We start from the raw sequence: 26,279 nt of genomic DNA on the forward strand, positions 1-26,279 counted from the left end.
ACCGCGCGCGGACACACGCCGTTATCTCCCGGCACTACATTAATGCGTTCCTACAGGTGAACACCTGACCCATACGCGTAAGTCAGCGGGACTAATACCTGTCCGCAGTCCCCAGGGAGCCCCCCTGGCCTGAGGGGACGCTTCACGCCCTAAGGCGCCGCCAGGGCGGGAGCGCCGAGGCGGGAGCGCGGGCGGGGCGGGGGGGCGGGGCGAGGCGGCCGTTCCCGCCAGGCGGCTCCCGCCGCGCGCGCGCCCCGCCTCAGAGCGCTGCCTCGGCCTCGCGCGGCGGCACGAGGCGGTGCCGAGGCCCGCGCGCCGCCGGGATTGGCTCGTGGCGGGGCCCGGCCCCGCCCCCCGCCCTGCCCGAGCACGTCCGGGTCAGGCGCTGGGCACGGGAAGTGCGCGCGGCGGCGGCTCCGCGGCGGCTCCTCGGCGGCCGGCCACCATGTCGCGGGGGTCTATCGAGATCCCTCTCCGGGACACCGATGAGGCGAGTTGGGGGCCGGGAGGGGGCGGCGCGGCCTGCCCCCGGGGCGCGGAGGGAAGGGCTGCGCTCTGGGCTGCGCGCCGGGGCGCGGGCGGTCGTCGCTTCCTCTCGGTAGTTTTGTCCCGGGCTTAGGGGGGGCGTCGCTCCCTTCCCTGAGCGGAACCGGTTGCTGGGGACACCGGCGTGTCGTTCTGCGGAAAGAAACCCCGGCCTGCCCTCTCCAGTGTCCCCCGGCGAACGGCGCCTGCCCCGTGCTGGCCGTAACCCTGCCCGGTGTCCCTTGGGGGAGGCGGGCCGGCTGGCCGGGGCCGCTGGCACCGCGCGTCTCTCGAGAAGGGGCCGCCTCCGCTCCCGCGCTCTGTGCGCCAGGCGCAGGCAGCCCTCGGGAGGGAAGACCTGCTAGGAGCTGCCGCGATTGAGAGACGGGACACAGCTTGACAGCTCCTGTCCCCCAAGGAGCAGTCCCTCATCTTTAGTTTGTGCTTGCGTGTGGTGGTATTGTCCAGCTAAATTCTCCCCTTAGTTTGTTGGACGCTGATGTTTCTGGCTGCACTGATTTGTAAACAGTATGCGTGTTCCTGAATTGGGATATAGGCACAGGTAGGGCAGGAGGTCCACTCCGTCAAGGTCTTTCAATGTGAGTTTAGAAATTAATTTAACTTTGTTTAAGGTAGACTGTCAAGAACCAAGGTTAAAAGATGTAGAAGTATTTGGAGCTTTGCAGGGTTTTATAAAGTTTTAAGTTAAATCATTCCATAGCAGATACCAAACACTGTGGCTAAGTAGGGTACTGAAACATTATATGTTCTTATATACTTATGGGTTGAAGAACTCTTTTTGTGAACGTATGTGTCCATACTCCAACAAATGTTCATATGATTGCCATTGAGTTTTTAAGTCTCACAACAGTACTTCGCTCTCTGTAGATTACATATTGGAGAGCTTTTTTCCCTGTGAGAGAAATTTATCTCTGGGGTGTCAGCACGAATACTTGATCTTGCCCAAATTTAAAAACCACATTATCTATCAAACAGGAGGCACAGTGCAGGACAAACTGAAAGTGACAATAGTAACAGAAATATTTTTGTTGATGCTCACAGATTTTGAACAGTTAGAACTAGCAACCCTTATAAATTGGGCTGCTCTAATCCAATCTTCAGAGAAAGAGTTCTGCACTGGTAATCAGGGTACAAGCCTGGGTACTACAACTACACCTCTTCCTTGCTGTGAAATAAATTGTAACATAGATGACCAATATTAAAGGCAGCATGACTGAGTAGCAAGTGAACTAACAGTCAGTTAAGATCTGTTCCCAAACATCCCACCTTGGGAGTATCTGTTCCTTTTTCCTCCTTTTCCATATCAGAAGAGTGGGTCAACATGGGAAAATCGTACTTGCAAAACAATGCTCGCATTTGCTCATGATGACTGTCGTTGTTAATATTCAGAATTTTAGCCTGTTCTTTATAATGTTTGTCACTTCAACAATCCCTTCATTTTCTTGGGCATAAAGCTGACTTTACAAAATTTCAGGGCTCCGAGATAAAACCTAGGTATTTATTCTCCAACACCTGACTACTTGGAAGATTTTGACTGTATCCTAGATCTTTGTATTACCTGTAATACAGGTACTTTTAGAAGTTCAGCAGTGTGCAGTTATGTTGGTTATTAGTTGAACTTTAAAAATTCTGAGCCTGAAATCTATGGTAGAAGAAGTTGAGTTAGCATCTCTGCTTATTTTCCCCGACTACTGTCCCAAACATTGGGCTGTCTTTTCTCTGATATTTGTGAGAGGCCATCACTTTTGTCTTGTTCAGAATACAGTAGTACATTATCACTTCCTTTGTCCATAACCATGTTTAAACAAATAATTATTTCTGTTTTGTGCTCTGAAATGTCCAGCTTCCTTTGAGCTCAGCAATAAATAACATCATTAATGCTTTGTGAAAAGAAAATCTGTATTGTTTGGTTCCAGGTTATTGAGCTTGACTTCGACCAGTTACCTGAGGGTGATGAGGTTATAAGTATACTGAAACAGGAACATACTCAGCTGCACATATGGATTGCCTTAGCGGTTAGTATATATACTTTTAATTTAAATATTATATTTTAAGATAATCAAGTAATACTTTCCACTCCCTTACTTTTATGACAGGGATAGCTGTCATAAAGATAACTCTTCTGAAGAGAGTTATTCGGTCACTGATTCTGGGCCAGATATTTCTGATTTGACATATGCATCTTAGGATTTTAATTTCCTCTTTTTTCATGAAACAATGCTGTTTGAGGCCTGCTTTTGAATTTGGGGGTTTTTTGATCTATACTTATCCTGGTTTGTGCCTTTGTTTATGCACTTCATAAAAAAAGTGCATGGAAAGTATGGTGAAATGTGCAAAAAGTCAAAGTAGTTCAGAGGAAAAACAATTGATTCTTCACTTATAAATCACTCTAAGACTTGTGTCTCAGTGTTGGGGTGGTGACAGAAAAATATTTGGTGGTTTTCGAATGCCTTTGATTATCCCTACATGTATGTCTGATTTGTCCCTGCATTCTGGAAAAGAATTTGTGTGACACCTAAAGCATCAGCTTGAGATGTTACTTACGCACTGGGTTAGCATCATCTGTTAAACCTGTATGTTTTATAGCTGGAATACTACAAACAAGGAAAAACAGAAGACTTTGTGAAGCTGTTGGAAGCTGCACGCATAGATGGTAACTTGGACTACAGAGACCATGAGAAAGATCAGATGACATGTCTGGATACTCTGGCAGCGTACTATGTACAGCAGGCTCGGAAGGAGAAGAACAAAGATAACAAGAAGGAGCTCATTACACAGGCTACCTTGCTGTATACTATGGCCGACAAAATTATCATGTATGATCAGGTAAAACCAAAATCTGGGTAAAAATCCGTATGTGTAAATTATTTAGCGATTTTAAAGCAAACACCGGAGGGAGGATAGGAACTGCTCAGGCTTTAAAGTCTGTAAGTGTAGCACATATAAGCAGAACGTGTAAATACCTGAAATGTGCGTAGTGCCACCAAGAATAATTACCTCTAGCTTGGGACGCTGGACAGAACTACGTCAGTCAGCCTGAGGGTTGGTTGTTGCTCTCTTGCGTGATGATATGTGAACTTTAGAAGTAGATGGAAAAGACCTTTTTAGTTTTATTTTTCTTCCTAATGCAGGAGAAATAAATGAATTACAGAAAGCATTGTAGCATAGCCAGTTAATCTTTCATGTAGTCTAATCTTCACGTTTTACAACAATAAATGTATTGCCATTTTTTTTTTCCTTATCTAGAATCACTTGTTGGGAAGAGCCTGCTTTTGTCTGCTTGAAGGTGATAAGATGGACCAAGCTGATGCACAATTCCACTTTGTGCTGAACCAGTCTCCAAATAATATCCCTGCCCTTCTCGGTATGAGTTTATGGGTATTTTTATAAAAACCTGGTCTCTCCAGTTGAGTTTTGGAATGAATTATGTGCTTAAGAAGGGGGTGCGTATGTGAGTAGAGAGAAAGAATGTGATCAAGAAGTGTGCGCTTTTGATGAGAAACACGTGACAGAGATGACTTTAAACTTGGGAAGTATACTTAGGTGGAAGAGCTAGGAAAAAGTATAATGCTAGCTAGCACATTCTGAGAGCTGTGTCCAGTCCAACTACTTATATATCCCTGATGATGCCAAGGAAGTTGTATACTCTGTCAAAGGTGAAGATACCAGCAGCAGTGAGGGGTCAGTGAGCTGTAACACTTGTATTTTAATTTGTTTGCTAATTAATCTAGTCTTAGTATGTGTCTTTCCTTTGGACCAGGAAAGAATTTTAAGTTTCTGCTGAAAACCATGAAAATATAACTTTAATCTTCCCATGTTTGATTTTTTTCATATACTTTGCACCATCAAAGGTAATAAGTTGTAGTTGTCTGAATTTTCTGTTAGTTTTTAATGGTAATTTTTGAAAATTGGCACAGCATAAAATAATACTTATAGGCTTCTGATTTATAACTACTTTGATTATATTTCTGTTTTATTGGTAACTGGTATGTTACAACAGGTAAAGCATGCATTTCTTTCAACAAGAAGGATTATAGAGGAGCCCTTGCCTACTACAAGAAAGCATTGCGTACCTATCCAGGTTGCCCAGGTAAGACAAAGTATTTGCTAGTGGAAGTATTTGCTGGGCTTGCAAGCTAACTCAAGTCTTCCTAATTCAAATATCAAAGGGCTTTTTTGTGATCTGTATCTGTCAAAAAAACCCCAGCCCCCAGAATGTAAAAAAGGTCATAAAGTTGAAATTTTGGTATTTTGAATCATGTCATCTTGTTCTCTAGCTGAGGTTCGATTAGGAATGGGCCACTGCTTCGTGAAACTGAACAAGCTGGAAAAAGCTCGCTTAGCATTCAGCAGGGCTCTGGAGCTAAACTCAAAATGCGTGGGGGCTTTGGTGGGACTGGCTGTTCTGGAACTCAATAATAAAGAGGTGGGTCTGTCTTCACAAGGATTTGTACTCAGTTTACTTCTTATCTGAAAAAGCAAACTTTTTATCCTTCGAAAGGTAGTCCAGTTTTTAAAAGGGGCAATAACCTTTGTGGTTAAATCACTTTTAAGTCTGTGTCACTACTGAATGATGTTATAGATATGTGCTTGTGATGTGAGCAGCACATTCTGAATAACTTTTTTTTTCTGTTGTTAAAAACCTTTAACTCTGTTCCTTATAGAGGTGTTGAGTACAGAAAAACAGTGCTAGGTCAACTATTTTAATTAAAATAATAAAAAATCCACGGGGAGATGTGTGAATGCATGTCAAATTACTTAAAAAACCCAAAAGTGCAGATTTCAAAATCTTACTTAAATGAGCAGTAGTTATAATATGTATAATAGCCAGCCTTGCTTAGTCATTTGTGACTCTGAAGGGTAACTAAGTCAGTTCGTACTTGAGATTCTCTACGAGTCCTCAAATACTTGAAGACCTCACTTGCAATGGCAGCTTTTTTCCAGATCATCGGGAATTTTTGCTGGAAGAGCATCATGCTAACAGGAAAGTCAAGATGAAAGATCTAGTCTCAGGAGATTAGTCCTGAGCTTTAAGGAACATAACCTTTCAAACAAGTGTAAAAGCTGTATTTAAGCTGCCTTGGCATGCATGCCATGTGGTAAACCAAAGAGTAGGCAAGAACAAATTTGAACCAGGCTGATGAAACTACAATAAAGTGGTGATCCTGCCTCTCTAGATGTTATCACTAGAAAAATACATATGCTCATATAGCTTAATTGGGATCATCAGATCTGAGATGGTTAATCCATGCCAAGGAAGTTATTAGTGAAGGATAGGATCTTTGGGTTAGTGGTTTAAAAAAAAAAAAAAAAAAAAGTTGTATGTTGCTAACATTTAGTGTTAGGGTGTCTGTAGAACACATAGCTCCCTAGAAAGATCTTTTGTTAGCACAGAATGATTGAAAATTACTTAGTTTCCTGTGTCACAGGAAAAATAAAAAAAGTTTTGAAGATGTTGTAAGGTAGAGCTGTTGAGATGGTGCTGATACCTTCCCGTGTTTCCTTTAGGCGGATTCCATCAAGAATGGTGTTCAGCTCCTCTCTAGGGCTTACACAATCGATCCCAGTAATCCCATGGTGTTGAACCACTTGGCTAATCATTTCTTCTTCAAGAAGGTAAGAGGTCTGTGGAATTTTACAGTTAAATGCTTGATAACTTCTGAACAACAAGGACTGTGGTTTTAGATTCAGTCTCTTTTCGTCAGGCTAAGTGGTGCCTAATATGGAAGTGTTAATCTAGGTGCACAGGTGTAAAGGTTTTGACTTAAATTTTCTGTAAACCTTTTTCAAGAAAAGAAAAGGTATGCTTACTTCTTAAGTCAGGGTCACCTTTGTGTTGTTTTGGTGTTTGGTTTGGTTTTGTTCTTCCATGCTTTAAAATACAAAACAGAGAAAAGAATGGTAACCAGTAAAACTAAACCTGTTATTAATTTAGTCAGTGCTATGGCTAAAGATTTCTTGTATTTTCCAGCTATCCTTGTTTAAATAATAAATCACTGCACCATAAATCAAGTGAAGACTTTCAAATTTCATTTAACTTCCTTTTTTTCAGGACTATGGTAAAGTACAACACTTGGCTCTTCATGCTTTCCATAATACCGAAGTTGAAGCAATGCAGGCAGAGAGTTGTTACCAGCTGGCTAGGTCTTTTCATGTACAGGTAGGGCAGTTTTCAAACTGAGATTACAATTTAAAAATCTGTCTTATAAAAGTTCATACAAAGCTTACCTGTTCTTTGATTACTTCTTTCTCATTAGGAAGATTATGATCAAGCTTTCCAGTATTATTACCAGGCCACTCAGTTTGCCTCATCTTCTTTCGTACTTCCATTTTTTGGATTGGGTCAAATGTACATTTATCGAGGGGACAAAGAGAATGCATCACAATGCTTTGAAAAAGTTTTGAAAGCCTATCCTAACAATTATGAGACTATGAAAATCCTTGGATCTCTTTATGCGGCATCAGAAGACCAGGAGAAACGGGATATTGCAAAGGTGAGTTTTGCTTCTGCCAACATCATGCTTTTACATACAAGAGTAGAACTTAAAAATCAGACTTGAAATCAGGCTGTAGCTTAAGCTGCATAAAACTCAGGGTTACTTGGCTGTAGGTATAGAATATTTAATATTGGCTGTCATGAGAGATCCTCTGAACTGTGGAGAGGCACAACTTCTCGACAAAGCTGAGACTCTTACAGGGCTCTGGCTAAAGCAGGTCCAGGAACTTAGAGGAGCCCCAGCCTCACGTTTGTATTTGGTACTATGAAAAGGGCAGAATTCCTCCCATATATATTATAATTCTCTGAAGATGGTGAGTTAGCTAATGTTTTCCTGAAGACAGCAAATTAGCTAGTGAGTTTCATAAAACACTTGTCTTAGCTTCTCTGGAAGGACAATGTTACGCTTTTTTTAAATGAAAGTGTGTTTTAATGTAATGTTGGGTAACTAAATAGAAAAAATGTTAGACATCATTTTTCTTGCCTCTCGTGTTGGTGTAATAGTTTCTGCTTCTCTAAGACTTCAAGCAGGTCTTATATTCTACAGAAAAATACAGTACTGAAGGAAGGAAACTAATGCAGGTTTTTTGTGACAAAATTGTACAGATATTTAAGATGTTTTCTTTTGCAGTGTGGAATATCTTTCTAGTGTTAAGGTTAATACATTCACTCTTTCTTTTGATTGTATTTATATATTTTTTTTAACAGTTTGTGTGTCTGCAAAGAGGCATAATTTTTTTTTTTTTTTTTGCTGTTTTTCAGGGACATCTAAAGAAAGTCACAGAACAATATCCTGATGACGTAGAGGCATGGATTGAGCTAGCCCAAATTCTGGAACAGACTGATATACAGGTATTATTAATATACACCTGGTGAAATATGTGTGTGCTTCTCATGAGCACAGAGAGCTCATTCTCTTATTTCTTTTATCCCCTTTCTCTTCCTTTGTAAAGGGTGCACTGTCAGCCTATGGTACAGCCACACGCATTCTGCAAGAGAAAGTACAGGCTGATGTCCCACCAGAGATTTTGAATAATGTGGGTGCTCTGCACTTCAGGCTGGGAAACCTAGGAGAAGCAAAGGTTTGTGCTTCCTCACATTTTGATCCCCTGGAAGTTTTCCTTTAAGAATATTCTGGAGTGCTTTATTCCTTTTTTCTTTTTATACTTTAGAAATACTTTTTGGCATCGCTGGATCGTGCAAAAGCAGAAGCTGAACATGATGAGCACTATTACAACGCTATCTCTGTAACAACGTCCTATAACCTCGCCAGACTCTACGAGGCGATGTGTGAATTTCATGAAGCGGAAAAACTCTATAAAAACATTTTAAGAGAACATCCTAATTACGTTGATTGTAAGAAACATTTGGTATTTTAGTTTCACAGTCCTCCTTTTAATCCCAAAATTCTTCCCGTTTACAGTGTCTTCTGGTCACCTTATATCTGTCTTCGCTTCTTTTCAGAGTAGTTTTGAGGCTTACCTACATGCTATTTCCCTACCTTTTTTTTTTTTAAGCCCTGCATCATCCTTATAGTCTAATATCCAGCTTTAAACCTTCTAATTATTGGTAAATCATACTGTACTCCAAAAATCTAGCAAAATTAGCTTATCTAGACTTGCATGCCTTTGTGTACTTGTGCCCCACCCCTAACAAAGCCTTGGTACCTCAGCCCTCGGGTGCAATCAAGGCCATCCACTTGATACACCCAGGCTTTGCAGTGCTGCCTGTGTGGGTGGAAATAGAGACCCTTTGGGAGAATCATTTTATCTCGGACCTTGGCCTTCCTCCAGGGAAGAAGAGCTGGTGAGGGTGTTAGCACAGCTTCTATGGCACATCCTGTTTTTCTTCCTCACTCTGCTTTTCCTCTTGCCCTGAAGCAGCTGACCTGTGATATTTACTGCAAAGGCAAGGTGGTAGCCCTTGCTCAGCAAGCTGCAGCACACAGCATGCCCCAGCCTCACCTACAGCCTTTTCCCTGTTTGTTTTCTGCTGTCACCTGCTAACTGATACTCTTCCTAAAGACTGTGGAGTTGGGAGGGCTGTTTAAAGTGAAGGGAGAGAGTTATGTAACTGATGTATCCTTTCTTTGAGGTTTCTCATTTGTCTTTAACCTCCAAAACTAATGAAAAACATTCACATTACTTTAACTGTTAGAAATCTGCAATTTCTGTATCACCATTGTGGATGGACATTCCTCTTCATGTGGTGTGTCTCATTGTGAATAGGGTCTGAAAGGTGTCTCGATGTTTGCTGTCCTTGGCAGACCAACAAAAAGATTGCTTTTGAAATTCATGCATAGCCAATATTTTCTTTGTTTGAGATAACTTTAACCCGTTTCCTGATTTTTTTAAAAAATTTTATTTTCCACTTTTATTTTTAGGCTACTTGCGCTTGGGAGCTATGGCTAGGGATAAAGGAAATTTTTATGAGGCTTCTGATTGGTTTAAAGAAGCACTTCAGATAAATCAGGTTTGTAACCCTTTAGATGTTTAAAGTTAAAACACTTGAAATATTACCTTAAAATTTTGTTTTCCTTTTGTTGCGTGTTGATTTTGTTCACTTAAATTGGTGGAAGAAAATACTACTGTAATCTGTTGTCTGTGTGTTTTGTTATGGTTTTTCAAAATATGGAATTCTATTTAAGAAAAATAGCATTTTATACTTGAAAATGTAACCTTGCAAGGGAAAATGATGCTTTTGCAAATTACAGTGAATTTTTATTTAGGACCATCCAGATGCTTGGTCTCTGATTGGCAATCTTCATTTGGCTAAACAAGAATGGGGTCCAGGACAGAAGAAATTTGAAAGGATATTGAAACAGCCCTCCACACAAAATGATACTTACTCCATGCTGGCTCTTGGCAACGTCTGGTTACAGACACTACACCAACCTACAAGGGACAGAGAAAAGGTAATGGGAGTCTGTCCGCCCTGTGTGTGGCTTTATTTATTTAACTTTTGTAGGCTCTTAGCTGCTCAGAGCCTTTCCTTGATGCCTATTTGGCATCTTATAGTGTGTAAAATTTCTGGGTAGATCATGAGTGATCAACTGAGGTACTTCATTCTGCAGGAGAAGCGTCATCAAGACCGTGCATTAGCAATCTACAAGCAAGTACTCAGAAATGATCCAAAGAATTTGTATGCTGCTAATGGCATAGGTGAATATTAGACTCTAATTTTCCTTCAGAGGTGATGATATTCTTACATTTCATGCTTTAGTATAGAATTGTTTTTCAGGGCCTGAATGCTATGTAGTGGAGCACAGGAAAGAGTAGCTTTCATGTGCAACTATGTCACTTAGTTTTTAATGGGGAACTTCATTCAGGCAATATTTTGTTTTCTTTGGTAAGAGTACATAGTACATGAACCTGGAAGCTTACACTGTAAATATTACTCTCCCCTTAGGAGCTGTCTTGGCACATAAAGGATATTTCCGTGAAGCTCGTGATGTTTTTGCCCAAGTGAGAGAGGCAACAGCAGATATCAGTGATGTGTGGCTGAATTTGGCACATATCTACGTAGAACAGAAACAGTACATCAGTGCTGTGCAGATGGTAACATCTCTAAATTGAACTAAATAATATGTTGGGTTAGGTGACTTTCTGGGTGTTTCTCTGCTGTTACAGCAGCTGTGAAAGTTTCTGAATAATATTTTAACAAGTTAGGTCTGTTTCTAGCATGCTGTTAGCTGTCAAGTCTAGATTTAAAACCAAACTGCCAAATGTGGGTAAGGGGTAACAAAGCAACTACCATTTGTACGCTTTTTTTTTTGTTAGCAGAGTTAAAACATAATTGGGTTAGAATTTTGGTCACAGAATTAATTTTTAGCGAGAGAGGTTTCAGTCAGTGTAGTTAACTGTATGTGATTTACATTCACATGTTACTGAAGAAAGTAAATGCAATTTGTTGCTGGGATTTTTTTAATAGCAACAGTTCCTGCTTTTGTTCTTGCAAATGATTGCATAAGTAATAATTGGAGCTGACTGAAAAGCTGACTGTGCCATGATTTCTTTCACCAAAGTTAATATCACAGGGGAATTCATGTTGGAAGAAATTGGTTGAGGTCATCTGGTTCAACCCTGCTCAAGCAAGCTAACTTCCAAATATCAACCTATTCCAACTAAATTCCCTCAATTGATCAAAAGCATACAAGTAAGCTGGGGAAAAAAAAAAAAAAAGCCTATGCTGAACAGGACAGAAGCTAAGGACAATATTCTTTCCTTGAGAGTGGGTCCACACTGAGGCTCAGAAATACTTAAAGGAATGTTGAAGCCTTTTGTGGTGGTCATAAGGAAGAGATACGGGGCCTTTCTTGTCTGATCAAGACCTCACTAGTCCCTATCCTCCAGTGAACTACTGTTAAAAAGCTTTGGTAACACAATCAGATTCATTCTGTTGTGTTTGAGTTACAGTGGGAAACTGGGTATCATTTTCACCTTTTGATTTGTCAGAAAAATGTTGTACTCATTTGCTAATATATTTAACTAAAGCTGTTAGTAGAAATGCGTTTATTTACTGCAGCGTTTTATTGTTCCCTGGGTTGTGCTGTGCAGCCAGTACAAGCCACAGTCTGAGATACATGATACTGGACTCAAAGGGAGATGAATTGAATTGAATAGTCTAGCTTACTACAGCCACAACAATTATTCTACTATACTCTACCATAAAGCATACAAATCCGAGGCAGACACAGGCTAAATACGAAAACTTTGACTCTAATGGTGAGTGAAAATTGGGTGCTCACAACAGTGTGATCCAAGAGTAGTGACTTCAGGCATTACAGTTAGGGCAGTTCCTTTATTGAGCTGGAAATAAAAATGACTTTGTGTTTCTTACTATTTTGGAGGTTTAGAAAGGGTGAATGATTCCTTGAGAAAAGAGTATGTCAAACAAAAGGCACTTGTTACTGAAAAGGATGCAGGTTTTGTAACTGAAGCTTTGAATCTACACCCATAAAACCTATAGTAACAAGTCTTCCTTTACACTTTAGACAACTAGATAACCCTTGGCATGCCAAGTTATTCAGCTAGGTGGACAAAACAAATACATTGCTGAGTTATCTGAAAGGCGTGGAATTTTTTTTTTAAATTAATTGCATCAGATATATGGAATTACTACATTAAATATGTTTCAATTTATAAAATATCTTGTATGAATAAAGAAAATAGATTTCACACCATACAGCAGAGAATAATTGAGTGCACTTAAAATAAGTCATGTTTGTTGGACTTTGCAAGTACCACCTATTGTAACTATTCTGTTGTATTTTAAGGCCTAGAGAGCCTCCTGGACTGCTGTCAGTTTTCAGGAAAATCAGGTACTTGCTACAGAACAGCAGAAAGACTTTTCTGATCAGTGAAAAGGAGGCATCTATGTAGCATGACACTTTAAAAAACAAAAGGCATATTAGCAGTAATGCTTTTTAGGAGTAGAAACAGTTGCTAGAGTTAGGTTAAATAAGTAATGATTGTCACCTCTTATTTTGATTTTTTTTTTTTTAATTTTTTTTTTTTTTTTTAGTATGAAAACTGCCTCAGGAAGTTCTATAAGCATCAAAATACTGAAGTATTACTATATTTGGCCCGGGCGCTCTTCAAATGTGGGAAATTACAGGAATGCAAACAAACTTTGTTAAAGGTACGAATATAAAACATCGTATATCGCAGAGTGAAATTACTGTGAGTTGGTGCATGTTGGTGTCTCTAAATTCTGTAGTCTTGGATTGAAATAATGGTGCTTACTCTCTGTATGGCACTTCAGTATACCCCTGTATCACACTGCAGCACATCTTCACAACATGCTTTTTATTTACAGGCCAGGCATGTAGCGCCAAGTGATACAGTCCTTATGTTTAATGTGGCTTTAGTGCTCCAAAGACTAGCTACCTCTGTCCTGAAAGATGAAAAAAGCAATCTAAAGGAGGTGCTTAATGCTGTGAAAGAACTGGAGCTAGCCCACAGGTAAAGATGATTTCTTTCTAATCATTATCATCTATTTTGTTGTTCCCTTGTGGTAAATTTGCAGCATAGCTCACAGATCTGGTTAGACAAGCAATCATCTCCTGTGAAGCGCTGTACGTAATTCTAGAGTTTCTAGTAGGAAAATAAAGATTGAGCCTGACAAAACTATGTATTCAAACTTGCTCGAGAGCCAGTTTTGTTTGGCCAGGTGGCCAATATGTTTCCCAAAGGGTTTTATATTACTATGATGAAGATGTGCTTCTTCCTGGAAAAGCACAGCTGAAAAATAAAAAGTTGAAAATTATTCCACTAACTTAACACTTTTTTTGATGATTTCTTTCAAAACAGCCTATAAGGCTCAAAAGCAAACCTATTTATATTATATAAGGCTAGTTAATGACTGGTAGTTCTTGAAAACTAATTTTGCCCTCCTTGGCAAATAAAGCCTAAGTACTTTCATGTCTTAAGAACAGAAGGAGTTTCAGTGTGTTTGGGATCTTTTAGTTCTCCTTTTAAAAGAAAGAATAAAATCTGGGCAGAGAACAGTGTGATTAATCTGATCCAACTGTAACCATCTTTTTCAATCACTTACTCTGCTCCTAGGTATTGCTGGTGTACCTGGTGCTTGCTTTATGCGTTCCTAGCTCTGCTGTTATGTTGAGGATCGATGTTGCCTTTCAGTAATTTTGGCAACTAAAGCAAGCCTTTCATACAAGCAAGCACTTCACAATTCTATTGCTTTACATAATGCAAACTAAACATTCAGACACAAATTCTAACTTAAATTCCATTAGAAGCTTGTTGTTACTGTTTTGAGAAAGTTGCTTGAAAGCCTTTATTTTTCAGATGTCTATCACTTTGGAAAATATTTTCAATAACCTAAAACTTTAGCAAGAAATTATTTTCTCCATATGCACAAGAACTTGAGTTCAGTCTAGCACAAAAGCACTTAATTTAAAACATCTTTAATGGAATATGGGAAGAAACTGGCAACCTTGAAAGTTAGGAAGTTGTTTTCTTTAAATTAATTGAAGAAACTGTTTTCAAGACACTGATCATCACAGCTTACCCATCTACTTAAAGGTTTGCCGTATTCGTGAGGGCCTGTCAACTAGGTTCAAGGAGGGTGTTCTGGAAGGACTTAAAAAATAAGATTTCCTTCTTTTCCTTAGGCTGGATTCAATCAATTAAGCTGTGACAGATAAGGAATAAATCTGCTGGGATCAGCAATGTACTTATTGCTAGGAGCAGTAAATGAAATCTTAGAACTCTCTTTAGAATTTTTCAGGGGTTTTGTTCTGCTGCAGAGTGGTTTTAGAATGTTTTAAATTTGGAGAACTCTGAATATACATTTATACTGTTGTATTAAAAGGGGCTGAACACAGAGAAAATTGGTGAGATTTACTCATCTGTTGAGTTTGATAAGATTGTAATTCAGGAGTAAATGCTTTGGTTTAAGGCAAAATCACAATAAATATGTAAGTAATGCCATGTTTACTTAGTTTTGTTGTTTTTTCCTCCAGGTACTTTAGTTACTTGAGTAAAGTAGGTGATAAGATGCGATTTGACTTGGCACTCGCTGCTACAGAAGCCAGGTAAAAAACCAACCCCAAAACCACAAACAAATCCTTTATTAGTGACCAAGTGGAATATTTTTGTCTTGTTTTTCTTACTAAAACTGAGTTCCAAAATTTAAACTGACAATGTCTTAGAACAGTAGCAATACAGGTGAAGGGTTACTACTCCCTGCTACTGTTTCGTTCTTCTCCTTGTTTTGCTTTCTAACAGTTCTGTGCAGTCTGAAGCTCACCGTGTGGTATCTGCTATTAGCTGGAGCCTGCAAAGCTTTAGCTGTTTTAATGGCAAATTTTCCATCACTGTGTGAAGTGACGTTTATTTAAACATCTCTGGCTCTCACTGTTTCAACTTTAAACATAATAATCTAACAAGTTTGCCTTCATTGAGATTTTTTGAGGTAGTTTATGGGTGAATAGCATTGGTCATTTATTAAAACATGAAAAACTTGTTTTGCAGAGTCTAGTCTGCTTTAACTTTTGCTCAGGGTAATGAGCTTACACACAAGCCTATTGAAATCAGTTTCATTTATTGTATATTCTTCTAAGATTTTCCTAGCTGTATACAAACAACATCTGTTGGCCATCATGCACTGTACATCTTAAATAAAGCACTTTGTGTAGAGGAAAAAATTTTGATCTTAATATTAAAAGAGATGTCACTGTAACATGAGCCAAGAGGGTATTGAAAGTGCGTAGCTTACTCGTGCTTTAGTTTACTCAGAAGTCTGTACTACTCTTCTATTTTGCCATTTCAAGTAATCTGTTTTCTTTGTCGGGGGTATGAACGTAGTGTGACGCGTGCCCTTCATAAAACTGTTTCTTCTGGGAGTATGTGTCTGCCACCTTCCTTTACTTGAAAACGTTGCATGTTACAGGCAGTGCTCTGACTTACTGAGTCAAGCCCAGTATCACGTGGCTCGGGCACGCAAGCAGGATGAAGAAGAGAGGGAGCTGCGTGCAAAGCAAGAGCAAGAGAAGGAGCTGCTTCGCCAAAAACTACTTAAAGAACAGGTTTCATTCTGTTACATTCTGTATACTGTATTTTTAAAAACGTATACTTCACTTTTTAAAAGTATGCTTGTCAATATATATCCTCTTGTTGCTCTGTGACAGTACCTGGTGTTACTGATATAATGTCTAGTAGCTATTTTTTGTAGTTATAGTAAGTGCTAGCAGAAAATCTTATAAACTAATCACTGTTTCTTCCCCATAACCTCAGAAATATTTTTTTATTTTTATAATGAAGTAAAATTGGTGCCCCAGTAGGTCTGCTGTCAAATTCCTGTACTGACAGGCTGGATGAGGAAGCACTTGGTGCAACAGTTCTTTCAGACTTTTCCCTACTCTACCATAGGCTTGGAGAAAACTTTTTTTTTTGCCATGTGGACCTTCTGCTATGACATAGACTGTTAAAAATCAGTTTTTCAGTTTCTTGTCAGCAAATAATTTATATGCCTGCAATTATAATCACCACAAATTCAATAGTTAGTTTTCTCTCTGTTTCAGGAAGAGAAGCGCCTAAGAGAAAAAGAAGAACAGAAAAAACTTCTGGAACAAAGGGCTCAATATGTGGAGAAAACCAAGAATATTCTGATGTTCACTGGTGAAGTAGAAGGATCAAAGGAGAAAAAACGTGGTGGTGGCGGAGGCAGGGTAGAACAAATTGTTTTCTTTTTTAATGTCCTTCACTTTCCCCTTTTGATGTATGGTCTCTCGCAGTAGCAAGTTTTTAATTTCAAGCTCCTAGGCTGCACTAAGTGAAATTGCACAGATTTAGTATTAAAATGTTAAAATTGGAAGTAAATACTTAAAAGTTTCAAGCATGGTGGCATCACCAAAATCTGTTCTATTCAATCACTAAAACAACAGAAGAGGATTATTTTATTATGTGCAAATTTGGAATCGGTATCAGAATTGTACCTATCTGGAGATTATGGGAAAGTTGGCACAAGAAGGTCTGTATGTTTCTATCTTTAGAAGTGTTTTGAGATGATAAAGTTTCCATTCTGACTTATTTTCTGGTACCTTTTTAGCTGGAAGGTGAATAATAGGCTATATTGTGGGGCTTTTATGTATTATAGCGTTCCAAAAAAGGAGCAGGGGAGTTTGATGAGTTTGTCAACGATGACAGTGATGAAGATCTGCCCGTGTCTAGAAAGAAAAAGAAGAGGAAGGGCAGTGGTAGTGAACAAGATGGGGAAGAAGAGGAGGGTGAGAGAAAGAAGAAGAAGAGGAGGAGGTAACTGATACTTTAATGTTAGACTTCCCAGAGAAATAGTATGGCTTTTAAGTATATTCTCATGCAGTCTTTCCCAACGGTTTAAAAAATGAGCGGTTGTCAAGAGGTCACCTGCTTCATTTTTATTTACACATGCACATTATGAGAAACAGCCACTCTGCAAAAGGAGGAACACTTGATAGACCAGACATTTCTTGAGACTGGTATTTTTTGAATGTGTTGTTTTGCAATGTTATGCTTTACATCATATAAAATATGTTTGTGTTTAAGACCCCAGAAGGCGGATGAGGGGAGCGATGATGAAGAACATGAAAACGGCCCAAGACCTAAAAAACGACGTCCACCGAAAGCAGAGAAGAAGAAGGCTGTAAGTTAAACCCCGAATAACTGCATCACTTTCTAAATATGTGCTTGGAGTTCAGCATTGCTCTAGTCAAGAGAGATTTATTAATGTTGAAAATTACAACAAAACTTCTTGTAGCAAACTGCCTTTGAGCGAGCTCTCGTCCCCCTCCCCTGTTGCTATTGCTGCTTCCAGGATGAAAAGGATATTTCTGAAGCCGTCTAGAATTAAATGATAGTAAATGGAAAATTTTTTAAAAGCACGTCTAGTTTTCTGAATATGTTTTTGTGTTTCGGCTCCATGCATTAACCAGCCACATGAACAAGCAACCCTTTGTTTTTCCTCTCTACAGCCCAAACCAGAACGTCTGCCTCCTTCGATGAAAGGAAAGATCAAATCAAAAGCCATCATTTCATCAAGTGATGATTCTTCTGATGAGGATAAACTCAAAATTGCTGATGACGGGTAAGAATTGTAATTAACTTTGTACATGCTAAAGTTTCAATGCACGCTTTCAAGAGAAACTGCAGTGTTAATAGCAGTGAGATAATGCAAAGATAATGAGACACCTTTCATTGTATTCACATCACTGTCTGTTGCATATTAACTCCGCTTGTTCTCATTCTGATAATGCTAGCATTACTCAAATCCTGGTGTTTCATTTTATTTCTAGGCTAAGGAAAGCATCTTTTAATACTGTTTTTTTTTCTCTTCCCTACAGACACGCTAGGAATAGCAACAGTGATTCAGACGATGGGGAACAGCAGCACAGTAAACGCATCGTTTCAGACAGCGATTCTGACCACAGAAACAAGTCCGGTAGCGAGGCAGGTAGTCCGAAGAGGTCCAGTGTCCACCCCTCTGAGGAAGACTCTGACAGTGACCGGCCGGCCAGGAAAAGGAGGCGGTCAGATTCGGAGCAGTCTGACAACGAGTCTGTACAGTCAGGGAGAAGTCGTTCCGGTGGGTCAGAGAATGAATCGCGCCCGGCTTCTCGCAGTGCTGACTCAGACAGAGATTCTGAGAGAGGGTCTGACAACGAGGGTTCTGGCAGGGGGTCTGGCAACGAATCCGAACCAGAAGCATCGAATGATGAGGGGTCTGAAGGTGGTTCGGATGACAGTGATTAGGTCTAAGTTACAGACCATCCTTTTAAAATGTAAATATGTTTCAGTGATGGGGAAAATTCAATTTTTATATTTTAAAACTGTGATTTAAAGAAAAAAACCCTTCATGTTTTAGTTAACTGTTGTGAGACCTTTCTGTGATTCTTTCTATTAGCAACTAATGCCTGTTTCTCTAGGTTGGCTTATATTGTATTCTTAAGTTGAAACTGCTGTAGATGAAGAAGTACAGTATAGTACAGTAGCACACTGAGGATGGAATGCATGTAAAAACTATGGAACATAAAAATCTCTGTTTAGGTGATTCCAATGTGGCTAAAACTGTGTGTTCTGTGCTTATACATGCATAGGTGGATCTTAAAATCCTACCAAATGGAATAAAGAGCTGTGGATATTTATCTTTTTCCTCATTCTGAATAAAAGGTCAGTAGGGAGGTTTTTCTTACTTTCTATTAAAGAATACGTTTCTCATGATGCAACTCCTTATGTTTCCAAAAGTTTGTTCTTTCGCTTCTGTTTGTTAAATTAGGTGAAAAGATGCAGATATTAAAGAGACTTTATAAAGTAACAGTGCAGATGTAGGTGAACTACTTAAATTGGCAGGTAAAAAAAAATTGAGAACTACATATTACTTGAGAAGGGTAAAGCTGCCAGTGTCACAGTAAACTTCCTGTTTATTTCCTTGGAGTGATTTGCCTCTTAAAAGGTATAAACAGAAACCCTGAAAATGTTAAATTTGACAAAAGAATGTGTTTTGAGGAAGTAGTCTTAACATTATTTTAGCTTAAGTACCTGGCTTTTGGAATTGTTTGTTTGTATAATGTGTTCAGCAGGAACAACAATGAAAAATTGCTGTGTTTTAGACTGAAGTGAAGCTGATTTCTCCCTGCAGTTTTTAAAAAAACCAAAACAACAAAGTCATGTTTTGCACGAGTTTTTTCATTGGTCATGAAGTCTGATGTTAAGCATTTGCTAAGAGGAGGTTATGTAGATCTGGTCAGCATATTACTGTGGATGTTGATAGCCCATTGCTTTGTTTTTGGAAGGTCTGGATCGTCACTACTGATAGTTCACTTCAGTACAAACTGAAAGTTAAGTTTCCCATGCTGCTATTTCTGGTTTGCCGTGAGCGTTAGCTGTTCTCATTGTGTATGTGTTTTTCATGTGTTTACGGGCTGTTGGTAACCATAACAGACAAAACAGAATGTAGAACAGTTGAGACGTCTCTCTTTGTGGTCAGTTTGGTATCAAGTTTCTATATGTGGTCTTACCTAAAACGTACATGCTTGATAACAGAGTAAAGAACAGCTCTCATGCCTGTTGGGAGTAGAGCAAAACTGAATCTTAATTCAGTCTTCTTGTTGATATAGTCACTTCGGTGGAAGATTTGCGACAGTCCAAGGCTGAAAGCTAGGTAGCTTTGAAAACATACACGTGAGGAATATTTGCGGCCCTTGTAGGAAATGATTCTCCTGTTGATAGAATCGTGACCCGGGTCTCACCTCTCTCAGAATCGCAAGGCAGCACTGGATAGACGAGGTATGTACGCTTCATGTCACGCTGCTTCACTTACGAAGCTATAAAGTGGCATGAGGAAATCAATGCATCTGAAGAAAACTAACACATGCAAGGTGAAACAAATGGAGCACTGGCAGCAATGTCAAGTATGGGAGTAACCAGCTTTTGGCAATGGGAAGGAAAAAGGAAAATGTACAGTACTTACTATGGGCCTTTCGTGGAGATGTATTGGAGGCAGTTTCTGTCATAGCCTTCTCATGTTATTAATGGTATCTTTCTTGCAAAAGGTCTGAAGGTCTTGGTTTGGTGCTGTATGTAGCAAAATAGATTTTCTGTAGGTGAAAGTTAGCTCCAGATAAAGTGCTGAGTGGGTCTTCAGATCAAACATCCAGTTGGAGAGAAATATTTTCAGTAAGTGTAAAATAAAAGGGGTTTCCATACATGTATTGTCTGAAAAGTAAGTGGATTTTTTGAGACTTCCACAGTCAGGAGGCTTGTAAGAAGAGGTTATAACTTGAAAGGGTTCAAAATGCATGATATCCAAGAGGCCAATCAGCAGGGAAGGAAAGGGGCAGGTGATGCTTTTGCTTCTGTCTTACCCTGCTTTTACTGAGCAAAAGGAGGAAAAAAAAAAAACCACCAAAAAACAGGAGTCAACATTTTTTTTCTTCCCTTTGATTAGGAGGGTTAATGGGGGGATTATGGTTACATAAAAAAAGTCACATGACGCTGTAATTGGAGAAAAAGCTGTGTTTTAGCTTAATTCATATTTTCTAATGTTTGTTTTTTGAAAGTGCAATGGTGAAATAATGTTGCTGTCATTCTCTTGGCAGCATCCCTTGCCTTCTGAAGTAGGTGGCTGGCTTGCAGCTGTTAAATTCCTTTATTTAAAGCAGTAATCTATTCCAGAATAAAATCCAGGGAGTTAGAAGTGTAATACTGCATTGCTATAGAAGTGTTTTATTCCTAGTTTGTTATTCATCCACTAACAAGTTGTATGACTGTATGAAGAGTGTTTCCTATTGAGCTCTCTTGCCGCTTAGTATTTTGCTCTCCTCACACGTGAGCATTTCTTCTCTAGAATACAATAGAAAAGGATCGTGATGTTTGCTGTTGGCAAGCAGTTTAAAACAAAAAACAAACCAACCTGAAATGTGTGGACTAGGCCCTTCACAGAACAAATACTTCACATGTAACTCAAATAACTGAAGTTGCTGAGTTGTTGTGTGGTTTGGGGTTTTTGTTTTGTTCTGGTTTGATTTTTTTTTTTTTTTTTTTTTTTTTAATCCACCTACTCAAGTTTTTCAGAAATTTTTTCCAGGTCAGTACTTGGTGGGAAGGAGTAGCTGTCACTTTGGAGCATATAAATTGATTTATTTTCTTTCTAAATCTCCACTTCTGCTCATTCAACTCTGAAAACAACAGTAGTCTATCCACATGGAAGGTGCAGGAATATATTTGGAAATGTGCTGCCAAGGAATGCTTTGGACAAGGCAGGACCAGGAGCTGTAGGAGCACTGCAGCTAAAACTGTATCTCTTTTTATAAGGAAAGGCCTCTTTCTGGGAATAAGTTCCTTTCCATGGTAAATGTTCCACTGTTTAGAGCAGGGGTTCTCAACCTTTCCTTCACCACAGACCCCCTGTAAATACCTTTTGTGGCTGCAGAACAAACAGCAAGACTTAATTCCAGATTTAAAGCACTAGACTGCATCAAGTATTTATTTCCATTTTCTCATGAAGGGTCTCCAAATTTGAAGAGAAGGGGGAGTAAGTTAATCTGTAATGCACACACTCCTATTATAAATCTTTATTGCAGTGAGTCCATATGAATTTAAAACAACAGCGTCAACACAACTACCGCATGGGACCATGAGTAAGAGAGGACAGTGGACAGGTGGATTACAGATCAGAACACCTGAATTTCACAGAGCCTGTTCGCACAGATACCGATGTGTGCAGGAACAATCTTTCTACCCCTCTGGCAATTTGGGTGACTTGAATAGGATTTCAGGTGCTTTGGGCCAGGATGATTTCTTACTGAGTTGTACAGTACCTAAAATGCTGGAACCCAAACTTGTTCAGATCTCCAGCTGCTATTTTAAAATCGTATTTATTATTTCTTTAACTTTTATGGTTGTTGTTTTTAATAATAATGCAATAACATATTTTGCTAAACTATTGTAGTGTTTATAACCATTTTATTTTCTTGTATTTGAGTACTGAATGTATAATTATTACTGTGGCAAAACCCCATCACTTTAAAAAATATTATACAGATTGCATCAATGTTTTTCACTCAGATTCCAAGATGACTTACCCTTTATTTAGCCTTTAACTCACAACAGGAAAATACAGTCTCCTGTAATTCATATCAGATCCTTTCTGTCTGATCCACAGGGTCTTTGGAGTATAACTGTATCTTACTTGATTATAAAATGGCAAGTATTGTTGCTTGATTAATAATAAGATACTATCTCCAACCTCCTTCTCCTCCTTCATAGTAGAAAAGCTAGTGAAAATGATCTGGGTTTGGTTTTGAATGGTTTAATTTAAAAAGAGAGTACAAACACATAATTTTACTGTAGGAAAGGCTGAAGTCCTGGCTAAGAGTATGACTTCCAAACAAATTAAGGCCAGAATTGTCTTACAGAATTAAACCCTTACTCCTAACAGTTAATCTTCATTGTTGATCCCCACGTTGAAGAGCTAGGTTTTGGGCCAGGCATGCCTTGATTCATTTCCTGTCTTAAGTGAACTGCTACAAAGCTGCTTTGCTTTTAGAGTATTTTCTGTAGGCAATTAATCAATATCTTCTGGAAAGCTTCAGCACAGGCTATGGTTATAGTTGCACAATCGCTGAGGTGGCCAAATAATCATATGCATTTGCTTTGTAGAAACTTCCCATAATGACTTGTTTAGAAAAAACAAAACAAACACCACCACCACCCCCAAAAAAGCCCCATAAACCAAAACCTGACAAAAAACCCACTCTCCAAGCCCAGATGACTGTAAGTGAGGGCGCTGTAAATCACTGGAAGACTGACAGTTAACTTGCTCTAACTGAACTACCATGCTGTAGTTAGCTTTAGTGGTGCCTGAAGCATGCTAAGCCTTAGCCGGTGCCTGAGGTGACTCAGGACTTGTAAGGTTCCAGCTCCTCTGGTACTGGTGAATCCCTTCAGAGGATTTTGTACAAAGGGTCGGTCCTTCATACCCCAGTACCCCTCAGTCCCTGCCAGCAGGGGACAGGACAGACGTCATTCAGCTTAGACATTTCTTTCTGAATTTCTTGAAGGTACCCAAGTAAATAACTATAGGAAATTTCGTCTCAGTATTTGAGTTGTGCTTGAGGCTGGCTTACAGAAACGTTCATCTCTTTTGGACCTGCTGAGGCTGTGTGCTTACACTTAACTGGAGGCGTCTCTGGCTTGAGCAGAGGCAGAGAAATCCTGGGCGGAAGCTCATGGGTGTGCAGAGCACTGGCACAGCAGTTTGTGTACAGTGCAGTTACATGTTCATACGGAATTACGGCAAATTTTATTTTGGCGTTATATGGCCAGGTGATTTAGATGAATTCCATTTATCTTCAGACATCTAAAAATTAGCAGTCTAGACACCTTGTATGGCCGTGGGAGGCCAGGGACTGGCATCCCCAGAGGGCAAATCATCCCACCCTAAGATAACCATCTAAGGGAGGTGCAGTGAATCACTTTCTGGGGAACCTGTTGCTGTCTGTTGCCTAAGGAGTGTGTAGAGGTCTAGACACTCCACATTTGGATAGTTAAATCTAAGTAAGAGGAAACCCACCCAGCGAAACAGTGGCTCAGGCATTATCTTTGTTATTGATTTGAATTAGTTTCCAATTTTAGACATAATTTACCCCTGTCCTCCCCCTCCCAAGAACAATTGGGTAGGATCAACTTTATATGAGCTCTAAAGTTTGATCAAGTTTGATGGCTCTAAAACTTCAAGGGAGATTTCCAAGAAGAGGCTTGCATACAGTTGGTATCCCTCTACCAGTTCCCTTCATATTTTGGCTTTTATGAGAACTTTTTTGTTACATGTAGAGTTTTTTTTCCAAATTGTATTTTAGGTCTGCTGTGTCAGCAAATGTCAACAGCAAACTTTTTCTCATAGTGTCTGCTAAACTTAAGAATTACTTCTTGTGCATCTGTGGAAGTATCTAGCAAATTTCTGAGAAATGCAGATGGAACCCTCCGCAGCTTTGCGGTAAGTACACAGAGAGCAGAGTGTAACGTGGGCACGTTGCGGTGAGCGGGGCAGCACTGCTGGCACTTTGCCCCTTGCAGTGGCCCTCCCCGGTGGAACCTACTGAAGGCGTGTGCCAAAAGGCCGAGAGGGGTGGGCCTTCCCAGCTTTTGTTGCATCATCCCCAACAACGTTGTAAATTACTGAGCTATTTATCTGATTGAGTGTATGAATGCTCCTTCATCATGTCTGAGTAATTCATGGTCTTGAAAGTGCATCGAGTTGTTACTGTCATCACATGGATTCTATAGGAGAACTACGGGGAGTTGCAGGTCACCACGGAAATGCTCACTGGAGCAGGAAAGGAAGCAGATGTATTGATCTAGTGAGTAATCAGTTACCTACCCCCTCCTGAGAAGTGCAGTACCCTAGCTCTCCTTACCTTGTCACGCTTGGCACTTCCTCCTCTGCTTTCAAACAGTTTCTTTGTATAAAATTGGGCCAGTCCTGCTTCTCAGACTGGCTGACTGTGCTGCATGTTCTGAGAACACTGGGAGTTAAAATGTCAGCTGAACCCGAGTACAGCTCCTGTTGTTTTGCTGCCTCAATACTGAGAAGGGAACTACTATTAATGCTTCTACTATTAATCACAATCTGAAATGTTAGCACAGCGAGCAATGTAAGCTCAAAATAATTAACAATGGCATTTGTCTAAGAGGAACAAAAGGAATATAAATAAATGGGGACACATATAACACATATAAAAACTATACAGGTATGTTTGTGTATATGTATGTCTAAAAAAACCCAAGGCCTTCAGTACCTCCTCCCCTGCTTTCTACATCTGGGAAGAATGCAGAGGCCTAACGCGTGCTTGGGGCCTTGGTTTTTACTTTCCTGTGGAAAGCAACTGTTTTGTAAAACAGCAGCTGTGAACTGATTCTCCAGATCTGTACTTGTATGATGTCACCTTATCACTGAATCAGAAGGGCTGTGCAGCACCACAGCACTCTGCTCAGTTGATTGCCTCAGAATGTGAAGTCTCGACACAGAAGGATTAGACTTTGGGTTTACAATTTTACTAACATACAGGAGAAATGTTACGAGACCTGTTCCAGCATCTGACCATACCGTGGGTCCCTGAGCTGATGCAGAGGGCAGTACTGGTCCTGGCTAACAGCAGGAACAGAGCAAGCCTCTACCACAGCCAACTCTGACGTTGGTGTAATTTAGTATTACCTTGAACATTTAATTCAAATCTGCAAGATTCTTCGCTGAGAAGGGCCAGTCCTCCAGTATTCTATGCTCTATAAAGTGATTAAATCTTCAACTGCCTGCAAAGTCTGAAAGAATATGCAATTATTCTTTTAAGGGTTAAACAAAATCACCATAGAAATGCAAAACAAGCTTTCACCTGTATTTTAACTCTAATGCTTTTCCTAACATTCCCTGCCTTATTCAAATTTCACTTTGCCCTACCAGAAACATCTCTTATACCAGAACAAATTCTATAAACTCTTCATCCTTCACATATTTTATCAAACCAGTTAAAGACCCTTTTCTTTCACAAACTTAAGTGTTTTCGATAGCTTTGTAGATAATAAAATCGTGGGAATACTTCACACATCAGATCCTTCAGGCATCTGCACTGCTAACATAAACAAAACCTAAATGTAATTTATGTTGTTATAAAACTTCAAAATATTTGAAGATAAAAATCCCACTCAGATGGTTGCTTTCCTCACTCCAGCCATGTATTTATGCCAAGTGTAACTCCGTTGTCATAGCGGCTTGGTCAACTCCTTAAAAATAACATTTCGCTAGTCTCCAACTACCAGCTGTATGGAATCTGTTAGAGGAAAGGGATGTGGGCTCCATAAAATGAATCCAGATGTGCCTGTATCACTTCTAACATCACCACATTAGAGGCTCGCCATTTCACCAAATTCCTTCTACCTAAACAATCTCATTCAGACCCTGAACCTCAGAGGTAAAGCCCTCAGTTTGTTCCAGAGATTTCTTGGTCATTTGGGGTTCTCCCCCTCTACTCTGCTCTCGTGAGACCCCCCCTGCAGTGCTGGGTCCAGTTCCAGGACCCCAACATGAGGCCCCCCCCCTGCTTGAGTGGGTCCAGGGGGGCCCAGAGCCCCTCCCCTGTGAGGACAGGCTGGGAGTTGGGGTGTTCAGCTGAAGAGAAGGCTCCGGGGAGACCTTAGAGCAGCCGCCCAGGGCTGAAAGGGGCTGCGGGAAAGGGGGAAGAGAG

The 26,279-nt window shown here is 39.9% G+C and overlaps 1 protein-coding gene across 2 annotated transcripts; it reads left to right on the forward strand.

The window, feature by feature from the left end:
* The first annotated feature begins 387 nt into the window (after positions 1-387).
* Positions 388-18,767, forward strand: CTR9 (CTR9 homolog, Paf1/RNA polymerase II complex component). Of its 2 annotated transcripts, XM_074918182.1 has the most exons (25): positions 388-490; positions 2,463-2,561; positions 3,133-3,372; positions 3,793-3,910; positions 4,547-4,636; positions 4,824-4,972; positions 6,055-6,162; positions 6,599-6,706; positions 6,804-7,040; positions 7,805-7,894; positions 7,996-8,124; positions 8,215-8,398; positions 9,426-9,514; positions 9,771-9,956; positions 10,116-10,203; positions 10,451-10,599; positions 12,566-12,682; positions 12,860-13,005; positions 14,529-14,600; positions 15,458-15,593; positions 16,089-16,235; positions 16,664-16,821; positions 17,092-17,188; positions 17,517-17,629; positions 17,886-18,767. In XM_074918182.1, the coding sequence occupies exons 1-25, from the start codon at positions 446-448 to the stop codon at positions 18,292-18,294; spliced, it is 3,504 nt and encodes a 1,167-aa protein (XP_074774283.1). In that variant the 5' UTR covers positions 388-445; the 3' UTR covers positions 18,295-18,767. The 2 variants fall into 2 exon arrangements, with proteins under 2 accessions (XP_074774283.1, XP_074774284.1); XM_074918183.1 differs by lacking the exon at positions 14,529-14,600.
* The last annotated feature ends 7,512 nt before the right edge of the window (positions 18,768-26,279 follow it).

This window comes from Athene noctua, chromosome 14 (assembly GCF_965140245.1).
Source record: "Athene noctua chromosome 14, bAthNoc1.hap1.1, whole genome shotgun sequence".
In the NCBI taxonomy this organism is placed as follows: domain Eukaryota; kingdom Metazoa; phylum Chordata; class Aves; order Strigiformes; family Strigidae; genus Athene; species Athene noctua.